Genomic DNA, 21,418 nt, shown 5'->3' on the forward strand with positions numbered 1-21,418 from the left:
ATTGATTTATTCAAATCAATCTTGGTGGTTGGGGTTTCAAGGTTGGCATGTATCAAGGTTTCCTAGTAGAGAAGCAGGTATAAGTGAAATTTACTAAATCACAATATTGTGAATAAAGTGACCATGGGGGTAAAATCGGTGATTCTAATATCCTTACTCTGGGGAGCTGGACAGATAAAAAAAGAGAGTGAGGACATTTGATTTACCACTTTAAATTTAAGTGGATTTCTTTCATTTGAGCCTTCCCCTGCCTTTTAATATACGCAGAAGTATACTAATAAACATTCAGATCATTAAATTTGTATTGTTCATAGAGGGAAGTCTAAAAAACACAGTGCTCTGAGAAAGTTCATAAAATGTGAAGACCACTACCTATTACCTTCCCAAGAACCCATAAACCTATCATTGATTGCATTAAAAATATACATATTAACTTTCAATCTCTTTTGTATATCAAGCTGAAGAGGACTGGGGAGAGCGTCCATACCGTCTTTGATATGGATTGGCACCTCAGCATTTTCTCCCTTGCTACACATCCCCTTGATCAAACAACAGCACTTCTGAGAATGAAGACATCTCGCAACCTACTGACACTCCTAATTTCTCTCACTTTGATCTCACATCTCATCTGTCTTCATCACAATCATCTCTTTCCCTCGTGTTCTCTCTCACTCCCTCTCCTTGAGGTGAGTTTGCCCTTCAACAAACTGCAGTTTCAAAATCATTTTATAACAAGTGAGACATGTCATCCCCCGCAAATGATGAAGGAACCCACGAGATGCATCAGCCCTTTATCAAAGTTGCAGGAGTGTTGCAGTTAACAGCTCTGTGTTTCAAAATGTTATCTTTTGCTATGGTGTTGTCTTCAGGCCAAGCAGTATAAATTTTGTAAACACCAAAACATGGCACCACAGTACAACATCCTCCAAGCTTTGCCACAAACCAAGTAACTTACAGAATAACCGAGATAACACTTGAGATACACACAGCTGTTTATACATTAAAATGTTTGGAGTAGTTTCCTGGAATTGCTCAGACATGTTACGTCAAAAATGTTGCTTTCTCGGGCCTTGGTGTGATTATTGGTTGCCACCTGAGTCTTAGTAGCATTGGTCTGACCTTGCCAAATTAATTGAAATAAAAGAGCAAAGCTTCAGAGTTCGATTGAACAGCTCCAAACATCCTTGGTGTAAAATCACCCTGATTAGCCTTGTTTTCTTATGTGGCCTCCCCTCCCAGTGTTTTGCCAAGGGGACTGACCTGAAGAAAGAGTAGCTCGGTCCCAAGTTGTAAAGCGCAGGACTGAGCTCCAGCTCAGGATAGTGCCTCAGGTCGCTCCTGATGGAGCCCAGGCCCATAGCAAACACCATGAACAGAACAGGGAGTAGGATCTGGGAGATCAGGCCCTTCCAGTCTCTGCGGCTGTGGTGGAACCTCTTGATCACTATGGCGGCCATCTGCTGACAGGCCAGGGCCATGCCGCTCACCACGGATGAACCGGTAAGCTCTGGAACATGGAGACCCAAGGATCTAATCTTTTTTTTTTTTACTAACCAGCTTTTTCTGTCGAGGGCACACTAAGCTAAAGGTTAACAGGTACATTGTATCACAAAAGATGGTAGTGCAATCCATCAAAATGTAGAAGTTCCTGAACTAGGTCATCTGAGTAAGAATTCTTCAAATAATTTAAGGTTAAATTTGAAAAACTAAAATAAAAAATATGTTTCAACATACTGGTGACCACCATGAACACTACAGTTGATGTCACTGCACAAATAGCAGTCATTATATAAATGCTACAATAGGAATTATATAAACATGATGCAAAGTTTTCCTTTACTCACTGATCTTGTCATCAAAGCTTGAGATGCTTCCACTGGAGTCAGAAGGAAAGCTGTCAATGGAATCAATGTCGGAAACTGTCTCTGAGATAGACAGGTGGCCGTCAGCCCCAGCTTCTCTGTCAGTCAGCTGGAGGAACACCTACACACATAAAAACAAAACATTAGCATCTGTGTATGTCAAAAAGCCTATCAGTAAAATGCACAGATTAAGATTATGCTAATTAAGATTATTATTATGATCAAGTTTATGAGCACTAGCATGTTTTAACACAGGGATAATTCAAATGTACATTACCAGTTGAGCCTGTCGTTTTCTCCACTGTGTCTTCATTGTGAACCTGTTTGTGTGTGTGTGTGTGTGTGTGTGTGGATGAGATGAGCTTACCTCCTCTAGGGTGGTGTCAGAGATGCCATAGCCCCCCAGCTGCAGGGCGTCCAGGTTGGAGTCCAGCGCGGTCAGGAGGGAGCGATATGAGGAGGCATTGGATGAGGTAAAGGGGGGCAGTAAGTAGACCAGGTCACCTCCCTGGACATCTTTTAGTCGCGCTTCCGGTACATGAGCTTGGATGAAGGCCTTCAGTTCTGCATTGTCCATCCTCTCAGATTCTAGGTTCTGCATCTTCAGAGAGAACATTAGGAATAGATTATGACATGCTTTATTTTCCAAATTACACAGATTTACTACAAATCAGCTGCTTAGAAAATATATATCATTCTTTCTGTTTTTGGGACGTGTATTCTCTACTGTTCTCTTCCTGCAAACATCATTCATTTCTGACTTTCGCTACATAGAGAAGACATTTGATACTGCATGAAACAGATGTAAGAAACAGCTGAAATATTGAATACTGAAGGAAACTTTAGGTTTGGCCAAAATATAGAACTGGCATATAGGACACTATATGGGATAGAAGGATACATTAGGGAAGCAGTTTAATAAATAGTATGCTTAAAAAGTATGAGCCAGTTTGCAGCAGTCAGCAGAGCATTATTTGTGTTGGATTTAGCCTATTTAGCAGTTTTTCCGATATATCTGATACAAATCACACTATTGCAATATGTATTGTGTGCAACTCTAGTGTCCAATGTGCCAGAAGTAAAACCAAAAATGTATTCACACATGAACAGGCCAGCTCATCTATAATGATGTATTGGGAAGTGTAACTATTTAAACTGGCTGTGCATTATCCAAGATTGGTTATTGTTAAGAGAAAGTAAACTGCATCAGACATCTCAGATATGTCACTTCATCACTTCGAAGATAAAGGTTGTGGTCTACAATCACTCAACATTCATTTATGCTAAGATGTTAACATGGAGCACCTTCTTGGTGAGAGTGAGTTTGTAGCCCTGACCCAGCTTGTCTTTCAGGTAGAAGGGGGATCCACAGCATTTTAATCCTCCTCTCTCCAGGAAGGCGATGCGGTCGCTCAGTACTTCGGCCTCATCCAGGTGGTGGGTGGACATGATGACGGTGCGATCTGACAGGACACACACATAAAACAATATGCATTATTTGTGCATGCATTATTATACCATTTCCTAACCTATAACTATAACTCTGGATTTCATTACCACCTCAACTTAGAAACATTGATTAATTCCCTATAATGTTTGGCGCCTTTAAATAAAATGTATTATTATTATTATAACTCAAATGGAAGCTAAAGGGAATTGTGTGACTATTAAGAAATGTATTACATGAAAATCCAGTGATTCAATGTCAGTGAAATGCACACAGTGAGATTATTGTAGGAGTTTCAAGGTTTTGAGAAGGGTGAAAAAACAAAATGAAAGCCATATTTAGATGTCTTCTGGAAAATGATACTCCCTAATGTCCTATTGTTTTGAGTAGACGTTGGCCATTTAAGTGTAGCTGCAAACACACACATTTGCAACAACACACATCCAAATAAACAACAAAAAAACAGACATCACAAAGACAAAGTCACACACAAGATGCGTCGTGCACATATAATCATCAGAGAAACAGACGCACAAACAGCAAGCGATGCAGAAAGTTTAATTTGAAATAGATTCCCCTGGCACCAAAATCTCACTAACATCTGAGACAGGGGCAATTACAGAGGATATTTTACCACAGCTACAATTATATCACATTTGGCAGTTTCTTTGCCATTGCTGCTGCTGGTGCCCTAAAACAGCCTAAAGAAAATAATACTGGATCTCTTTTAGGTTATTACATGCTAAATTTAAAGGCAAAAGCCTGAGCAGGGAAAAGCCCTCCAGGGTCGGCTCCAGGTTCCTAGTCTTCTACTCCATTCCCTTTTAAAAAATTGCAAGGGGGAGGTGTCTTCAGTGGAAAACACTAGAGCTTCGATTGTCTGTGCCATGTGAGTGTGTGAACTACAGAATGTGAATTTGAGTATGTTTGTACAAGGATTAGACTTATAATAAAACCGTGTTGGTCTTCTTAATAGTAGTTCTCATCTGATAGGATGAACATGATTAATTACACATTTATTATGTACTTATTAAATACCATTTCATGGTTCATGGAACCCCCTTACACTGAATAGCGACTAATGTTAATCCAGAGTTACAAGGTGCTTTACATGTGCACATAAAATACAACAAGATGTTTGGCAAAAATAGAACAAAACGTAAAAGGAAAACATAAAACCACTGGAGTCTTCTAAAAATCCCAGCCAATACAGGCAGGATTTTAAAAGCTTTTTAAAATGTGACACAGACTCAGCTGATTCGACCTGATGCTGAGGGGTATTTTGTTCCAAAAAAGCCTGAGCCTCACATTTGGTTTGGGGTCTTGGTGCAGAATAAGGAGTTACAAAATCATAAATAAGTAGCAGACTAACCATGGGGGGCTTAAAACATAATCAAGACAATCTGAAAATTGAATTCTAAAACAAATAGGGAATCAATGTAATTCATCCAATGGCTGGTGTGATAGGCTGTCTGCGTCTAGTGTTTGTCAGAAACCTTGCTGTTACATTATGCACAAACTGTAGATGGTAATTGCTGCATGATTGAGGCAAGTACATAATAAATTGCAGTAGTTAAGGTGAGAAAAAATGAAGGCATTCTGTTCTGTTCCTCTTATCATTATCATCATTACTATTAGTGTTAACAGTAATAGCAGTGGTAATAGTAATAATAGCCATAGTAGCAGTATATTTAGCTTGGAGTTCAATGGAGAGTTTGTGAAAATAAATGAACAGGAATGCTTTTTTAGTGTTCACGGTGTGTGTCTGAGAGGCTCACGTTTCTTGTACTGGATAAGAATGTCCCAGATGTTGCGCCTGGAGCAGGGATCGACTCCTGTGGTGGGTTCATCCAGAACCACCAAGCGAGAGCCCCCTATGAAGGCGATGGAGATTGACAGCTTTCGCTTCATGCCTCCTGACAGGGTGCCCACCCGCTTGTGTCTGTGACAGTACATGCCTGTCTCCTCTAGGATCCTGGTAGGGGAGTCAATGAAAAGCATTTAACAGGGACCATACAGTAAGTTAACATACTTTTCCTGTGCATTACAACCCAGTTTCTGAGTTATACTTCAATCAGTTACCCAGCAGGGGTTTCTGAACTACAGAAACCAATGGGGAGGTACACTTTCTTGCCTTTAAGTTCAGGCTTATTACTGCTCCACCGTCATGCAGAAACCCTCCAGAAATAGTCTCATGATGCAATTGGGGGTTCAACCCATAGCTTACTGATGCCACAGAATGAAAACATGTTTTCCCATGCTTGCTCCTGTAAGCTTACCATGAGGATGCAAAGGAACAAAAGGAGACAAAATAAAGTATGATAAAATCCTTGTGAACTTTTGTCCTAGCATGCTCAGAGAACAATATTGTTCCCAACCTGCTTTCAATGGCTGTAAAAGTGTCTGACACATTTCACAGCTCTTGAGATGCTAAAGTGGGGGCCATTTTTTGAATAATAACAAGCGTAATAATTACTTTGTCCTTACCACAGGTTATAATTTTTCCATCAAGGGTAAGATATACCTATATTCTTTTAAAAGGTCCCCTGTGTGTAACCAGTTATTGGTGTTAAGCACTGGCTACTATTCACTGTAAAACTGGCATATTTACTTTTTATTGGAGGAATATGTAATTGGCTAAACTATAGATACCGTTTCATGATGTCTTTTAACAGAACAGATCATAAAATATATCCAATGGCACTGCTACATCACTCATAACCCCTGACATAATCTTTAAACATTAGCAAAGTATTATGACTGAGTGTATTATGATATTGAGCGTGCTCCGTGTAATGGATGATTGATCACTCACGTGCGGACTTGTTCAAGTAGTTCCCTGCATGACCAGTGTGGGGCCTTGATCTGGCCGTACAGCAGCAGGTGCTCCTTGGTGGTCATGTGGTCAAAGAGGACGTCATATTGCATGCACACTCCTAGCTCTCTGCGAACATCCTCGATGTTGGTTTGCATGTCTCTGCCGTACACCTCGATGGTGCCCGAAGATGGGGCGAAAAGGCCAGTCAGGAGAGACCTAAGCCCAAGGCGTGAACATTTGTTTTTTTTGTTATTTCATGTGTTGGGAAAAAGCATATGATTCAAATATATAGACAGTTTTTAATTACTTTTGCTCATATTTGCTACTTGGGATATTAAATATTGAAAATGCCTTTTATTTTTGCCCCATTAGCTATCTTTTGTACTCCCTCCCCAGTACTTTCTAGTTAAATTATGATTTGTTGGTGCAATGAACATTGTAGAACATGAAATCCCTTCTTGGTTTAGGTTGTTTTAAACATTGTTGAATCTTATTCTGCTGACGCACTCATTGTGTTGCTTTGGATAAGAGCATCAGCAGAATTAGTCACATTTAAAATGTAAATGTAAGTGCTCCAGTTGATGAAGACCTGTCAGGCTAATCTCTACCACCGTGCATTTGCTGTGCCAGATTTGGACAAAACAATCTCCCTGTCAGCAGCGGACCCTTTTAAAGGGTCTGCTGATTAAAGGGATGCACAAATCAAATTGTAAAGACACCTCATACAGTATATGAATGGTCAAAATAGATTTGTATTCATCTTACGATATGCTGATACAGTGAAAACGGAGAAAGATTGTGCCACACATACATGGTGGTGGTCTTGCCGGCTCCATTGTGTCCAAGCAGTGAGGTGATTTGGCCCTCGTAGAAGGAAAGATTAAGGTTTTGAATAGCTACTCGGTCGCCATAGCTCTTGCTGAGACCATGGAGGGCAACGCCCACTGGGAGATTTGAGAAATCCTCCCCGGCCTGAGAGGAAAGAGTGCCCTGACCTGAGAGAAACATGGAGACAGAGGCAACCTGTAAATCAAACTTACAGGGGACAGGAATTAAATAAACAGTGAAGGACAGATATAAATGTAGTGAGGTGCCGAGGTTAGAAAAAAATGACATGAAAGGAAAGACATCATGTTCTTGCTTCAAAGCACAACACCTGAGGAGACAGCATTGCTTATTGTTATCTGCCGCAAGATAGTACAATGTCATTTTCCCCCCTGTACCTTTTCCCTTGTCATCGGAGAAGACAGGCTGGTTTTTCTGCATGATGTTGGTGAAGAGTCCTCTTCCTATCTTAATGTTTGACTTCATACAACAGCACAGGTCAGCCCAGAAGGAGGCTTTGAAAGGGAAGTACCAAGGGGCAGAAATGCCGTAGTTTCCTGAAGGGTAAAAAAGAACCCAAGATATCTCATTATTACATGAAACACTATTTAAAGATGATGTCCTAAAATAAATAAAGACCAACTATAAAATCAGATTTAACCCTTCTAGATAGACAAGAAGAGCTATTTTGCTCTTCACACAATCATTATCACAGCAAATTAACAATAAGTGTCTCAGATGAGACTTCCCTTAGAATTAACTGTATGGATGGCAAAACAACAAAAACGTTGATATATTCTTAGTATCAGGACTCCTCCAATTAAGATCAATCTGCTTGAGTTGAGACTTGATTTTACAGGTTTACCTGGGAAGACCATGCGGATGTAACCCCCGATGAGGAAGTAGAGGATGGAGTCGATGAGCATTAGCCAGCACAGCCAACCGAACGAAGCCGTGTCTCCAGCAATGGGCGAGGTGTATGAGTTGCTCCAATGAATGCCTAAAGAAGCCAACAGAAGATTTAATTTGCTTCCCACTGACTAAAGTAGCTTATATGTCAAAGTGATCTTGTTTGATACAAGTCAGATGTCTACATGCATATACAGTACCTTCTCCTTGGGACTCGTACCGAGAGATATATTGACTGGCATAGCTGAAACAGGTCGGGGAAAACAAACCCTGTTGGAAAAATGAGAGACAAATTAGACAGGATACAGAAAGAGAATCAGCAAAAAAGAAAACAAAAAATGTATCTTCTGTATTTTGACAAAAGTTTTCTATAATTCCTCTCTTCTGTGCTCTTGACAACATTGTGTAGTATGAAGTAATGTACTTCAAAAGTCTCTCTTTTTCTTTTCTTTCTCAATGTAATAAAAACTTTTGTTCAAGGCAAGCAAGGCTTTAGATGTATGCAGTGATGTTATGTCTGACCTCCAATGAATTATCATATTAGACAGCAAGCACAAGAATAAAAAAACAAATAAAGCATGTATTAGGTACATGTGCACAATTTATGTCAGCATAAGAAGGCAGAAAAATTGTGCACTGCAAACAGAAACAGTTGTTAACTGTCAGTTTGCCCTCCACTAACATTGCTACTTGTATGTCAAAATGAAAAATAAAAATAAAATCTCAACCTCAATAGAAAACAACTGGAGGCAAAAGCTGCTGTTTACTCAGACTATTTCATAAAGTAACTTCCTTTTTGAGGCTGCACTAATATCTTTTGAATCATAAAGTTGGTAAAATTGTGTTCTACAATGGATAGAGTAAATTACATTTTGGAATAAAATGAAATTACATTATAACTTCCTCTATGTTCCTTATATCTGCATTCAATTCTCGGTATCTTCCAGAGCAAATAACAATTTTTGCTTTTTAGGTTATTACACATATCACAGTACTAATACTAGTTTAAGTCACGACAGAGGAGGTTCAGAGGTTCCTTACCATGGCGCTCTTCTGGGAAAAGGTGAGATCTGTCTCTATGGCCACGACCACAATGAAGGGGAAGAAGCAGAGGATGTAAAGGAGGCTTCCACTCAGGCCGGCAATGTAGGTCTTGTCAAAGAAGGAGCTGACCAGGTAACTGAAGGACAGGATGCTCAAACCATAGTCGCAGAGGTACAAGAAAAGGATGAAGCCGTCACTGTTGGGCAGAATGCGGCCGTACTTCAGCACCAGCGTGAGGATGAAGATGGTCACCACCAAGTAGGCGGCGCATTCCAGGAACCAGGCAAAGAAGTGGCTGAGCGGGTTGACTCCCATCATTTTCATGTACTGTGGGAGAAGCAAGAATAGCAACAAATGGGAATACACGGAAATGTCCGACAGAAATGTCGTGTTCAAAGGAATGCTTTACTTCTCACTATTATTAGAAATAATTTGTATTTGACAATGAATGTGAGTGTTCTTTAAAAAAAAAACAGAAAAAAAATAAAGAAATTGACAGTATCATTACAGGGCATCTTAGAAACCAAGAAATCAGTGTTTAATGCAAAAATACAGTGGCAGATTTGATCATTTTCTAAGTAGAAAAAAACACTACCTCATGCAGCCTCAGCTCCCTCTCATGCACCAGTTTCTTCACAAAATCAGCAACGAACAGCACCCAGGCTATCATCATCATGATTGGGAAGACAAAAGAGATGGCCTCCAGGTACCTGGGGAATACAGAGATGCCAACTGTCAGTCAAATTTCTAGAAAACCTAACATCCAATCACTGTCAACAACAGCAAAAAAAGGCATCATCATCATTCAGTCACTGGCTTGACAGAGAGACAGAGAGACAGAGATGCAGAGTGGAAGAGCAATATCAATGGAGGGTTTGGGGATTTTTTGACAGTCGTGTTACGATCCTTTTGTTATTCACGCAAAATAAATGCCTCTCTATTTTATATTTTCCTTTTTTTGATCTAATCATATCTGGAGCCTGACACATAGCAATTCAGTGCTTGTTGTTTTTCATACTACCCAGCCTTATTTCACAACTCATGTCAGATATTGTGTTGCTAAGTTATAAATCAGAACGACAGAGAGGCAAGGTTTATCATATCTTATAGTTGGTCAGAGCACAGCCAGAGACAGTGGCCCACTGGTGCCTCTTAGATGAGATATCAGCACTCGAGGGCAAGAATAGGCATTATGGTCAAGCATGATTTATTGAAAGCAATGCAGTGTATCGATGCACAAGTTAATGCCAAGCCATTGTTTTGAAGTGGATATATACTACAGAGATGAGTGGTGTTCCGCAAGAGCCTTAAGGGTCTTTGGGCCCTATCTTGCACCCGGCGCAGCGCAAAGCCTGACGCAAGAGTCTTTGCTAATTTAAGACCCACGCAGTTGTCAATTTCCCATCAAGCGCCCACGTCGTTTAAATAGCAAATGCACCTGCGCCCATCTTTGCGCCCATGGGCGTGCTGGTCTTACAGGGAGGTGTGTTCAGGTGAATTCTTGGCGTATTGCTATCTTGAGGCAGTGGGAAGTGATTGTGCTATTGACCAACAAAAACCTGGTCTAAAGTCAATAGCGCAGCATTTTATTGTTATTTTAACAGCACATTAGTAAAATGCGCCTAGGCTCGTGCACAGCGTGCGCACACTATGCTTGTTACACACACACACAGGGAAGCGCAGCAGCACACAAACATGCAAAAGATTACAAATAAAAATATTACGGTGCAAATCTGCCATCATAATAGCAATGCGCCAAGGTACAAACAGGCCTGGCTTTTAAAGGGAATGGGAGATGACACTCTGATTGGTTTATTGCATGTTACGCCCAAAACACACCTATGAATTAATGAAGACACTTAGTACAACCCTTATGAACCATGTGCCCGGCACACAGACCCTTTTTTAAGTGGATTTGGACACGCCCTAAACGCACCTGTGCCATGCGCTTCACGCCGTGCGCTTCGAGATTGTTAATATAGGGCCCTTTGAGTGTATGGCCTTCAACAATAAATGTACAATAATAGTGAATATTCATGCACATGGTGCAGAGCCATTTATAATGCGAAAGGTTCCTATGAATGACTACTTACTGTCAGTCCCAAGTGGCAAATAAATAATGAGAGAGGATGCATTATTCCACATCAATGCCTGTACTTCCCCTCAGAGACATTGTGGATCCTTTCATAATGCATGCATCCATACGGGAGCATGTTCATACGGCATGTGTGTGTGCATGTGTTTGCATGTTCAGTACGTGTGCGAATGTGAGTGTGCATCCATGTATTTAAGGAACTCACTCATCCCGGGGGTGGCAAGGATAGGGGAAGGGCTGCAGCTGGACAGCTGGCTCCGTGACTCTCTGTCCAGTCTGGGTCTCAATGATAGCCCGATCAATGTTCTCCTGCAGGTAGATAAAGCCACGGTTGTAGCGCATTCTTTGACCACCCGAGATGTGGTTTTCTTTTACAAAAAAGGGGTCCCGAACTCTGTCAGTTCGCATGACGTTGTCCATGTGCATGCGGATAGTGTAGCTGACTTTGGGAGGTAGGGAGGATGTGGAGGAGTCCTCGTCTTTGGGAAGCTTGAAGATGACACCTTAAAGACAGATTGCACCATCTCACTGCACACACTTTAAACTTAAGGACAACATTAAAAGACCAGACTAGCACATATGTTCCTTGCCCTAGATGAACTGTTGCAGAGTCAGATCTCCTGTAAGCCTTCTCACCTCAACTCATTATCAACAGAGAAGCACTCTTTAGAGGAAGCATCGTAAATTACAATACTGTAAATGAGTATTTGTTTGATGAGGTGGATGTACCTTTAAAGCTGCCAGCCTCTGTCACAGGCTGGGCTTACACACGTGAAACCTTGGTGTTATCTTACCCACACGCTTTGCCACAGACACAAGTCCAGAAAAAGTATAGTATTTAGTGTGAAGATGAATCAATATCCCAAATCACTGCAGGTCATTGATGCATGCTGCACTGTCACAAATTAACCTGGAGGACAGAATGAGTCTGCTCTTGTCACATAAAAAGCTTTTGCATAATACCCATTTTTTTTACTCACTTGCGTAGAGATCACGGTTTGTGGCAAGGTCCTGAGCTGCAGTGTTGAGCTCATCAGCAGAGTCGTAGCCACGGTAACGGTCAAACTGGATACAGGAGGAGAGGTTTACCATCAGGGTGGACAAGATGGTGATCTGATCCAGTAAGGGTTTGTTACTCTCCAGCATGACGGTCATGTTAGCTTTGGAAAAGAAAAAGACATTTAGAAATTTACCGACGGGGTTAAAAGAAACTCTGAGTGCAGTTTTAGATTTGACTGCTGTAAATCCAAATTAAAATCATGACATTTGTTGTGTCTGTTTAGTGCCATGCCCTGTTGTGTTATATGTTAACTATGATAGAAATGTGGTCTGACAATATAATGCAATCTAATTAAATACCTGTATGTCAAAGTCATCCCTTGAGGAAAAAAATGACTGACATACATAATCACATCAAGGAAAGAAGCCCCAAGAAATGCATGTTGAAATGAGTGCAATGCTTCCTGTAAACCTAAGGAGCAGTCCTATTTTCTAATAGCATATATATTGTACAGGCAATAAGTGAGGTAGAAATATAAAGGTAAGCCTGGTGTCTGCAGCTTACAAAATAAGACCTTCAAATGCTCACTTACAGAAGTTGCTGAGCGTCTCCTTCAGTGTGCCGACATTGATGTCTGTCAGCATCTCAATGAAACTCACAACAAAGGAATTGCCGAGGGAATTCTGACAGGAGGGGAGAGAGAGTGGAAGAGACGATGCACAACATCAAGATTCGGCTGCTGAAACTCGTCGCAGACCATTGCAAAGTTTATCTCCAGAATTTCAGCAAGCCGACAGCGAGCCAGCAAGAAAAATTTGATATACAAGAGACAGTTGTGTGATTTCATACCTGCAGCAATGGTAATGTGTGGCTGAGTATTTGGGCCGAATTTACAATGTAGTTGGAGGACTTAATCCAGTCCTCGGAGTACTTCCTCAGATTTGCAAACTCCTGCAGGGTGGCATTGGCCTGGACAAGGAAAGGACAAGGACATGTAGAACATGTGGACTGGCTGGGTATCAGCAAGATTTCATAACATTTTGTGTGTTTGTGTGTGGCTGGTTAAAGTAGAAGATGAGGGTGCATACTGTACAAATATGTGTATACTCCCTTGCAACACTGTATATCTTGTTTACTACATGCCAGTAAGGGTGCGTTAAGACTACACAGGTAACTGTCGCTTAGAAGAGGTAGAAGTGACAAAACCTTTTGCAAAAGCGTGACAAAGTCAGATGACGGCTTTGGGAGGATATAGAACATACAGTTCATAAAGGTCATGCAGGTGCATACCCAGAGACAAGCTGGCTGTGACATGTTTGAGTATGTACTGTATACCTTCTCCATTATAGCCCTGGTGACAGGTGTGTCGGGGGTATACAGAATTTGTCCCATCAGCATGGGTTTGAGGAAGGCCCAGGCGATGGCTCCTCCTGTGGTATTGACCATGTCCAGGTACATGTTCATACAGAAGGGACCTACACAAGGAAAGAAGAGGGGAGGACAATTAGATATACAGTATTCACAAGGGTAAATGTTTTAATTGTCCAACGGTTAAGTTTGATATCTACTTGTTTTGTGAAGTTTTTAAGATAGTTTGATGATTTTTTAGCTTTAAAGATAAGGCTGATGTTATTTGATATTTTTCCTATTGTCAACAAATTCAATGAAAGACCAATAATGCGTAAGTCATTCCTGACTACTGTGTAATTTTTTAAATGGTCACAAATATGTACTTCCAACAATCCTGGATGGTAGAATCAATTAATCTGTTAGTTTTGGTCTTTTAATGGGACCTGCTGATGATAAGAAACATTAGTTAGTCCTTATTCATGTATGAATTGTAAAGTGAGCAAACAGAACACCTTTCCAATGTCTTATGGTAGTGAAAGTGGTGCAAATGTTTAGCCATTATTGGTGGCTCCAGATTTCCTTAGAACAGCCGGAGTTTTAAATTTCCACTTTCTGCGAGCAGAAACGTGTCCACCCATATCCAAATTCAATTTAAAGGGGTGGGATACTCTAGTCTGTAACTGCCAACTGTGTGATTTAGGCGAAGAACACAAATAAAAACACTACCTCGTAAAGTGAGGAAAATGTCTGTTTTTATCTCTCTGATGTGCATACAGTACATGTACTTATGTAATAAGACAATACTAACTATAAATGCTTTTGAAAGCAAAGGAATCCCATGAGAAACATTGAATACCAAGACCAACTATACAGTTAAGAATGGTAACTGCACTGACAATAACATTCAGTTTGTCAAAGCCCCAAATTTTTCCCCCTCCAAACATACTGGCATTTTGTGGAATCTTGAACCTCTCAATCATCTCCTTCCTCTGGTGGTGGTTGGGAAAGGAGGCATTTGACTCTGGCATGACGGGGAATTTGGAGATTCCAAGCAGAGCCAGGATGCCTTTACTGCACAACGCACGAGAGAGGGTGACAAATGTAGCTCTGCTAGAGATGCTGGACCTCTGTCCTCTCACCATCTGGGGGAAAACAGAAATTGAAACTGTTAATACTGTATGATAGTCATGTATTCAAAATTGAATATTTGTCATGCAAATGGGAATACAAATCTGAAGTCCATTTAAAACAAGCCTCAGCTAAGAAGAAATTGATGGTGCCTGCACCAGTTTTGTGTATGCAGTATGGTCACAGGGATATTTTAAGCACTGAAACTGCGTTCCTCTTTTTCAAACATAAACACACAAATGAATACATTGTGGGTGACTGACAAGTGACTGTACAGTAGCAAAGACATACTTCGTTAAATTCGTTGTCGGCCACCAGGTTGCGGTCTTGGATGGAGAGCATGTGGGTTTGAAGTTGACCAACGGCAGGAAGAATCATGTTCATTGTGTTGGTTATAACCTCAGCCATCTTGAGCAAAACTCCCACCAGGCTCTGCATTTCTTCAGACAACACCATCTAAAAGACAGGGAACAACATTCAAACATGTTTATGTAGTTTCATTTCCTCACTGTGACTGCTCTTTTTTCTTTCTTCTCTAGTCTTTACATGCAACAAGTGCTGCTCTTTAATCTATGGGTTATGGGATTTTAATTAGAATCAGAAAACAGATTAGGACAACATAACGTATTAAATAAAACCCAGAATTAAAATTATAAATAATAAACTTTTTCTGATTAAGCAGAGTATGTGCTGCACTTGAAAAAGAAAAGAAGCATATTAAATGAACCTGTTGGTACACTTTTTAAAATTAATGTATCTGGGTAACTTAATTCGTTTTGGGGATAGGCAGTTTTCTGAGATCAAATAGAATTTTTTTTTTATTAAACACAGTTATTAAATGTGTGAGGGAGGAAGAGCTTTGTCTAGTAAACAAACATGTTCTTGTACAAAACATTTCTCTCTTTCTTACATGTTCCTCAAACAAATTGGAGCATCAAACCTGTTTTGTGACTGCCAGAACAGAAACAATTTTTTTGGACATAGAGGAATGTGCAATCACCCCATTCCCACATTTTCTGGTATTTTTACAAATATAAAAAAGTGTACCATGTTAACTTTCTTTTTACAAAAGAGTCTTGAATTCAGCCTTACTCTGTAGATGAGTTTCTCCACGTTGAGATGGCGAGCCATCAGCAGTGAGAAGCTGTACCACTGTTCGGCAGACAAGGAGCAGAAGGTGTTTAAGATGACCTCATCTGTCTCTTTCATTTTCATGGCTGCTTTGGAGCTGCAATGATGCAGGTTGATGAACCAAGACAGGATCTGTTTCAAAAGCGTGTGAAAACAGTTAATACTGGCAACAGAAGCACAGGAGAAGGTACATCATGCATAGAACAGCCACAAACCCAATCCATGCTCTAATAATGCATTTACATCACTGATACCAGAGTCCTACTTTCAAACTATTCACCCGAGGCTTTATATTGTAAATGGGCTTTCAAATCCTTATGTTAGAGTGGCATTTTTGAACATGGTGGGTTTGATTGCTCCTCCATTTAGTTAAAACATGTAGTATGTTAGGGGAAAAGTCAGTCCTGCTGCTCTGAATGCTTGGCAAGAATGGTGTGCTATCAAGCATACATGCTGATACAATAATGACGATTTGTAATAGAAACTATAAATAAAACTATGAAAAGTGCCACCCAGACTCAACTGTTTCTTCAAGTTAGCAATCATGGAAATATGATCCAATTCAAGAGACATGTATGAGTCACATAGGTCGGCTACTGTACAATACTGTTATTTTACCTGTGTAGTGTGCAGCTAATAAACTCTTATGATTTTCTGTGCACTACATAATCTGTGGTGTAGCAAAGAATTAAAGGTCCAATGTGTAGGAATTTCTCCCATCTAGCGCTGAGACCATATATTGCAATCAACTCTCTCGCACCACGCAGTTCAAAGTATGTATTACAGGTATGGTAGCCTTTACACTTCAAAAAGCTGGTCTCTTGCTCTTTTTAAGAGCAAGAGAAGAAGAGCAAGCTCTTTTTATCCTTTTTTTTTTTTTTCTGGGCGAAGAAGAAGACTCCTTTTAAAATTTGGATTTTGAATACGTGTTGTCCTCCATGTTTCCTTCTTCAAACTTGTCAGGGCCGGGAAGCCACAATACAGTCCTTCCAGAAAAACGTGATTATGCGATCGCATAATTCAATGCATAATCAGCCAAAATCCGCATATTTATGCGGGGGCCACATTTTTTCAAGTACGCCGCACAAATTTCGCCACATAAATTGACAATTTCCGCACAAAATACAACATAATCCCCGCATTTTCGTTGCAAAAAAGTCACATATATCTTAGCAGAAAGTTGAAAAATGTTGTGTTTACTTCACACAAGAGCAGCCATTTTCCCCTGTTGCCATGGGAACGTTATGAAGTGGCGTAATTACGCGACGTGAACATCATCGAAAAGCTGATGCGATGAAGCCATGTTGAATCCGCAGTTTTTGCAAGTTCCCGAAATTTCATTGCATAAAATTGCATAAATATCCCACATATTCCATCGCATTTTTTAAGAAAATGTGCCACATAATCAAGGATTTTTGCCCGCAACAATCACAAAAAAACTCAAAATACCCATTAGCAGCATTAGCAGCACCTGTGAGTTTATCATGTGACAGCGAAAAAAAGCGGTATGCATAGGCAGTATGTCCTGTATGTCCTGTATGTGTGTATAAAGTATTTCAAGATGGTGCATGAATATGGAGCGTCTACCCCAGTTCATGCGAATGCAAATGTAAAATGTCAAGCCAAAAGGAATACTTGGAATTGATGGTGGTAAATATTCATGAAAAAGGACAAGGTTGTGAACGGGCAACACAGATTTTGATAATGAACAACTAAACATGTTACACACTGGACCTTTAAAGAGGACAGCCTTTAATTTCAAGTTTAAGAAATTTCTGCTCTGAAGAAATGGTCCGTGTACAGTGGCCAGCCACTGAGTGATTTTGATTAAGCTTGCAATTCAGTATCCATTGTACTGTAAAGGCAATAGTTTATTTATTTTTAGCCTGGTTGATACAGTATTAAATGAAAGCTGGCTTAATGAAAGCAACTTCTGTGCCATTAGCTGAAGGTTACAGTAGTATCCTTCAGTGACAGTCAAGTACATTTGCTGTAAATTGCACCATTTAGCACCAGCCTAAGGAAATGTATGCAGGAAATTATATTTATTATATTAATAATAATAATAATAATAATAATAATAATAATTTATTATATACTATTCCATCCTATGTTATATTGCTGTACTACACGTTATGCCTTATGCTATATCTTATATCCAAAACCATCTTAATTTATCGTATACTACTATATTATGTCACTATGTTTTGATTTCTGCATCACATTCTATATTATATTGTATGGCATATCTATATTAACACAGACAAACACCAAGTGCTATTATTTAATCACATCATCAGTCTGGTGTCCACCGTTAACTCTGCTGATATTAATCACGACTTTATTTTTTATTTTTAAGATTATTTTTTGGGCATTTTAGGCCTCTATTTTGACAGGACAGCTGAAGACATGAAAGGGGAGAGAGAGAGAGGGGGAATGACATGCAGCAAAGGGCCGCAGGTTGGAGTCGATCCCGCGGGCGCTGCGTCAAGGAGTAAACCTCTATATATGGCAATACGACTGTCACTTTAACCACACCACTGTCACTTTACCTTGCAATATTTGTCTCCTTGTGTTCTTGTATAGTTTTTCTATTCTTATTTTAGTTTAGTTTTTCATATTTTAGTTTCATTATTTATTGTTTTACTTTCTCCATTTATCTGTACTATTGGTGTCTGTGTGCTGCTGTAACAACCGAATTTCCCCTGTGGGGATCAATAAAGGTTTATCTTAACCTATAATACTGTATGTGGATACGTACTGAAGATGTCCCTGGCTCACCTCTAAGTTGTTGTTTGGTAGTGTGGTTTCCATCAGGAGGAGGAGAGCAGCTGGATCAAAATGCATGTGTTGCTGAACATCCACAAGGAAGGCTGTCTCATTTCTTAGCATCTCACCGACCGTCACCACTCCTGAGAAATAGAGAGATATAGGAGGAGAGGAGCACGTTGAAAAGTATGTTTTTTTTATTATAACATTGATACAGTGTATTGTTTTTGTTGTTTTATATTGAACCGTTATATGTAGTTTCACTTCTGTAATCTAGGAAACTAAAAAAACTGAATTATTTTTGCTTTCAGTTGCATTTTTCATTGAATTCTTAAAGTAGGTATCTTGTGAATGTGGTACTGCTTTCTTTTTTCATAACCAATTGCCAATACCTATTTAACACAAAAAAAACACTCTTTGAAAAGAGCTACACCTGGCTGTTGTTTTGGCAAGAGAGGACACCTTCTGAAGCTGAAGGAGTACAGTGCTGAATGACATTAATGGTTTTCTCAGTCAGCCAATCACAATAAAGGAGACACTGGTTTAATGGTTACTAGAGCAACAATCACGGACAAAGTAACAGTGGAGAAATTGGCCACTGTACTAAGTTATTATTGTTAATTGTTGTTTTGGACGGATCAAGACTTTTATGATCCCAAGTAACTACTGTTTTTCCCCCAAAATTGATATATTCAATATTTGCACATTTTGGATATAAATTCTTCTTCTCTCATATGTGTTCGTTCTTTTCCTTATTCATAATTAGCCAGCCAAGAAGTTATAAACAAAACAACAAAATCAGCAGTGAGAAGTCCAATATGTGTGGTGGGAAAAGCAGAAATGTAGGGAATATCTGGTAGGTCTACTATAAAACGGTCAATAGTGGTGCATTATTACTATATATTATTACTATTTAGAGAAATGCCTCACCTGGGGATGTGATGTTAATGTTGAAAGAGTTCAGCATGCTGGTGTTAAAGTCTAAACCTTGACTCAACACAGAGGACCTGTAAACACAAACACAGACACAACATATAAATGCACTTAGCTCAAGAAATACAAAAAATATTTCTTAAGAGGAAACTTTGCCTTTATATAAATATATAAAAATGCTGCCAGGCGTCCTGCAGGCTAAATGGGCTGAGGTGAAACTTCAGTTAATCCAACACAAGAACATTTTGCTTATTGGCCCCAAACGACAGCAAGGGTAACTGTCTGATTTTGCAGACTTCAATACTCTCAAATCCTGGGAGGTGCAACAGCCCGGACCAATCTGTGATATTATTTACCAAATGATACAGAAGCAATAAAAGAGGTAAAGATCTACAGTAGATGATTGTGAGAGCAGCGTTCTCTTTACAAAGTGCTGCTCATTGCTGTGAAAACTCTTGAAAGAAAAACTTTTAAGAAGGAAGACAGTGCTGTACCAGTGCGAGTGGACATCGTAGGTTTTAGGGTCTCCGATGACAGTCTGGAATATGGCATCGGTCAGAGCTGTCCCGTTCATCATCAGAGTCTCAACCAACATCTGCAGGCTGGGTAGAAGAGTGTTACACAGCTGACCAGGCTCAACGGAGAGGGCCCACATCAGCAGACGCACAGACTCTGTTTTCTCCAAGGTGCACACCTACAATGAGTCACATAAGCAGCACCAAGTAAGTTTCTGGTCAAACCTCAAGATCAAGATCGGTTGGTTAGACATACTTTGCTGCCCACTCTGGCGTGGGAATACTTTACTACGTGGTTCATTTTCGGACTTTAGGCTTAGGGCTAGAGTAGTTTATATATCGACGACGTTTCATTTACGGAATTTGTTCCGGTGCCGCCGTAGATTCCGCCAGATGTCTCTCATTTCCGGCCGGAATGTCCGTCACCTTCCGCTTTCGTTGTGTTGGCATTCTAGGACTATGGTTAACTGCTCCTCAGATCTCTGCAGGGTAAATCGAGACAGCTAGCTAGACTATCTGTCCAATCTGAGTTTTCTGTTGCACAACTAAAACAACTTTTGAATGTAAACGTTCCACCAAAACAAGTTCCTTCCTGAGGCTATTTTGCAGAGGCACCACCATTGAGTCTGACGCTTACCACCGCCCAAGACGATTGTGATTGGTTTAAAGAAATGCCAATAAACCAGAGCATGTTTTGCTTCCATACCGGAATGTTGTGTGGACTAGCCAGACCCTCCTCCAAGGCGCTGTGGAGATAGGTTTGGCAAAGACTAGGGCTAGAGTGTGTAAAAAAAAATCTGTCTCACTGTGACTCCAAGAACTTCAATACAACTAAATAATTTGATTGGGTTTTTTCTGGTGATGATTCTGTCTTTCAGACTTTCCCTTCAGGTCTGAGCAAGTCATTGAATAATCTAGCTCTTTTGGCACTGGCAACAATTAATAGCTTTTTAGCATTTAATCAAAAAATATACTGCTATTAACCTACAAAAACCCATTTAGTTCGAACTGTAATCTAAGTCTAATTAGTGGTGTTGTTTTTGTGGGCTATTCATGTTCATGTTGACTCTATATTTTTCTCCAGTTTGATCACTTTCAAACAACACAGTGTCATAACCACAGCATAGCATGACCAACCTAATAACACTGCTGGGACTCTTTTATCACAGGCACACTCCAGGCTACATTTATGTCATGTTTTATAAGTTCTACAATATCAAAATCAATTATAATAATAACGGTGCTTATTAGAACCCTTAATGAACCCATATAGTAGTTTCAGTCATTCTATTTTGATGGAAAATTGTAGGGTTAATGCAGAGACCTTGGATCCCAGGTGGCCAAAATGCTCTGTGAATCGAGAGTCCGTCAGGTTGATCTGGAGGAGCTCAGCAGCTGTTTGGATGATCTCTTGCATGAGCATCAGGTTCTCTGTGAAGGGAGGCAGATAGTGAACCGGAGGGGTAAAAAATGAGGGTAAGAGAGAGGTCATTAGAGTTAGACAGGAAGATGGGACGGGAAAGGGAAAAGAGGGTGACAGAATAACATGACATCCCACTGGGTTTCATTACGACTCACACCATTACGGGGCA

At 40.1% G+C, this 21,418-nt stretch overlaps 1 protein-coding gene across 3 annotated transcripts in view; it reads right to left on the minus strand.

Moving 5' to 3' along the window:
• abca12 (ATP-binding cassette, sub-family A (ABC1), member 12) overlaps positions 1–21,418 on the minus strand; it is a 69,570-nt gene that overhangs the window by 19,847 nt on the left and 28,305 nt on the right. For 2 of the 3 annotated variants that reach the window (XM_078261668.1, XM_078261666.1), the window contains 24 exons: positions 21,151–21,257; positions 19,806–20,005; positions 19,309–19,385; positions 18,391–18,521; positions 15,571–15,741; positions 14,770–14,934; positions 14,297–14,492; positions 13,336–13,475; positions 12,850–12,969; positions 12,593–12,683; positions 11,981–12,160; positions 11,206–11,503; positions 9,501–9,615; positions 8,903–9,232; positions 8,062–8,131; positions 7,818–7,952; positions 7,351–7,509; positions 6,939–7,122; positions 6,125–6,343; positions 5,088–5,284; positions 3,168–3,325; positions 2,230–2,463; positions 1,845–1,983; positions 1,261–1,507 (listed from right to left, as the gene is read on the minus strand). In XM_078261668.1, coding sequence (XP_078117794.1) covers positions 1,261–1,507; positions 1,845–1,983; positions 2,230–2,463; positions 3,168–3,325; positions 5,088–5,284; positions 6,125–6,343; positions 6,939–7,122; positions 7,351–7,509; positions 7,818–7,952; positions 8,062–8,131; positions 8,903–9,232; positions 9,501–9,615; positions 11,206–11,503; positions 11,981–12,160; positions 12,593–12,683; positions 12,850–12,969; positions 13,336–13,475; positions 14,297–14,492; positions 14,770–14,934; positions 15,571–15,741; positions 18,391–18,521; positions 19,309–19,385; positions 19,806–20,005; positions 21,151–21,257 — 4,063 coding nt within the window. The remainder of the gene's footprint in view (positions 1–1,260; positions 1,508–1,844; positions 1,984–2,229; positions 2,464–3,167; positions 3,326–5,087; positions 5,285–6,124; positions 6,344–6,938; positions 7,123–7,350; positions 7,510–7,817; positions 7,953–8,061; positions 8,132–8,902; positions 9,233–9,500; positions 9,616–11,205; positions 11,504–11,980; positions 12,161–12,592; positions 12,684–12,849; positions 12,970–13,335; positions 13,476–14,296; positions 14,493–14,769; positions 14,935–15,570; positions 15,742–18,390; positions 18,522–19,308; positions 19,386–19,805; positions 20,006–21,150; positions 21,258–21,418) is intronic. The other variant, XM_078261667.1, reaches the window with a different exon arrangement.

This window comes from Sander vitreus, chromosome 11 (genome assembly GCF_031162955.1).
Source record: "Sander vitreus isolate 19-12246 chromosome 11, sanVit1, whole genome shotgun sequence".
Lineage (NCBI taxonomy): Eukaryota > Metazoa > Chordata > Actinopteri > Perciformes > Percidae > Sander > Sander vitreus.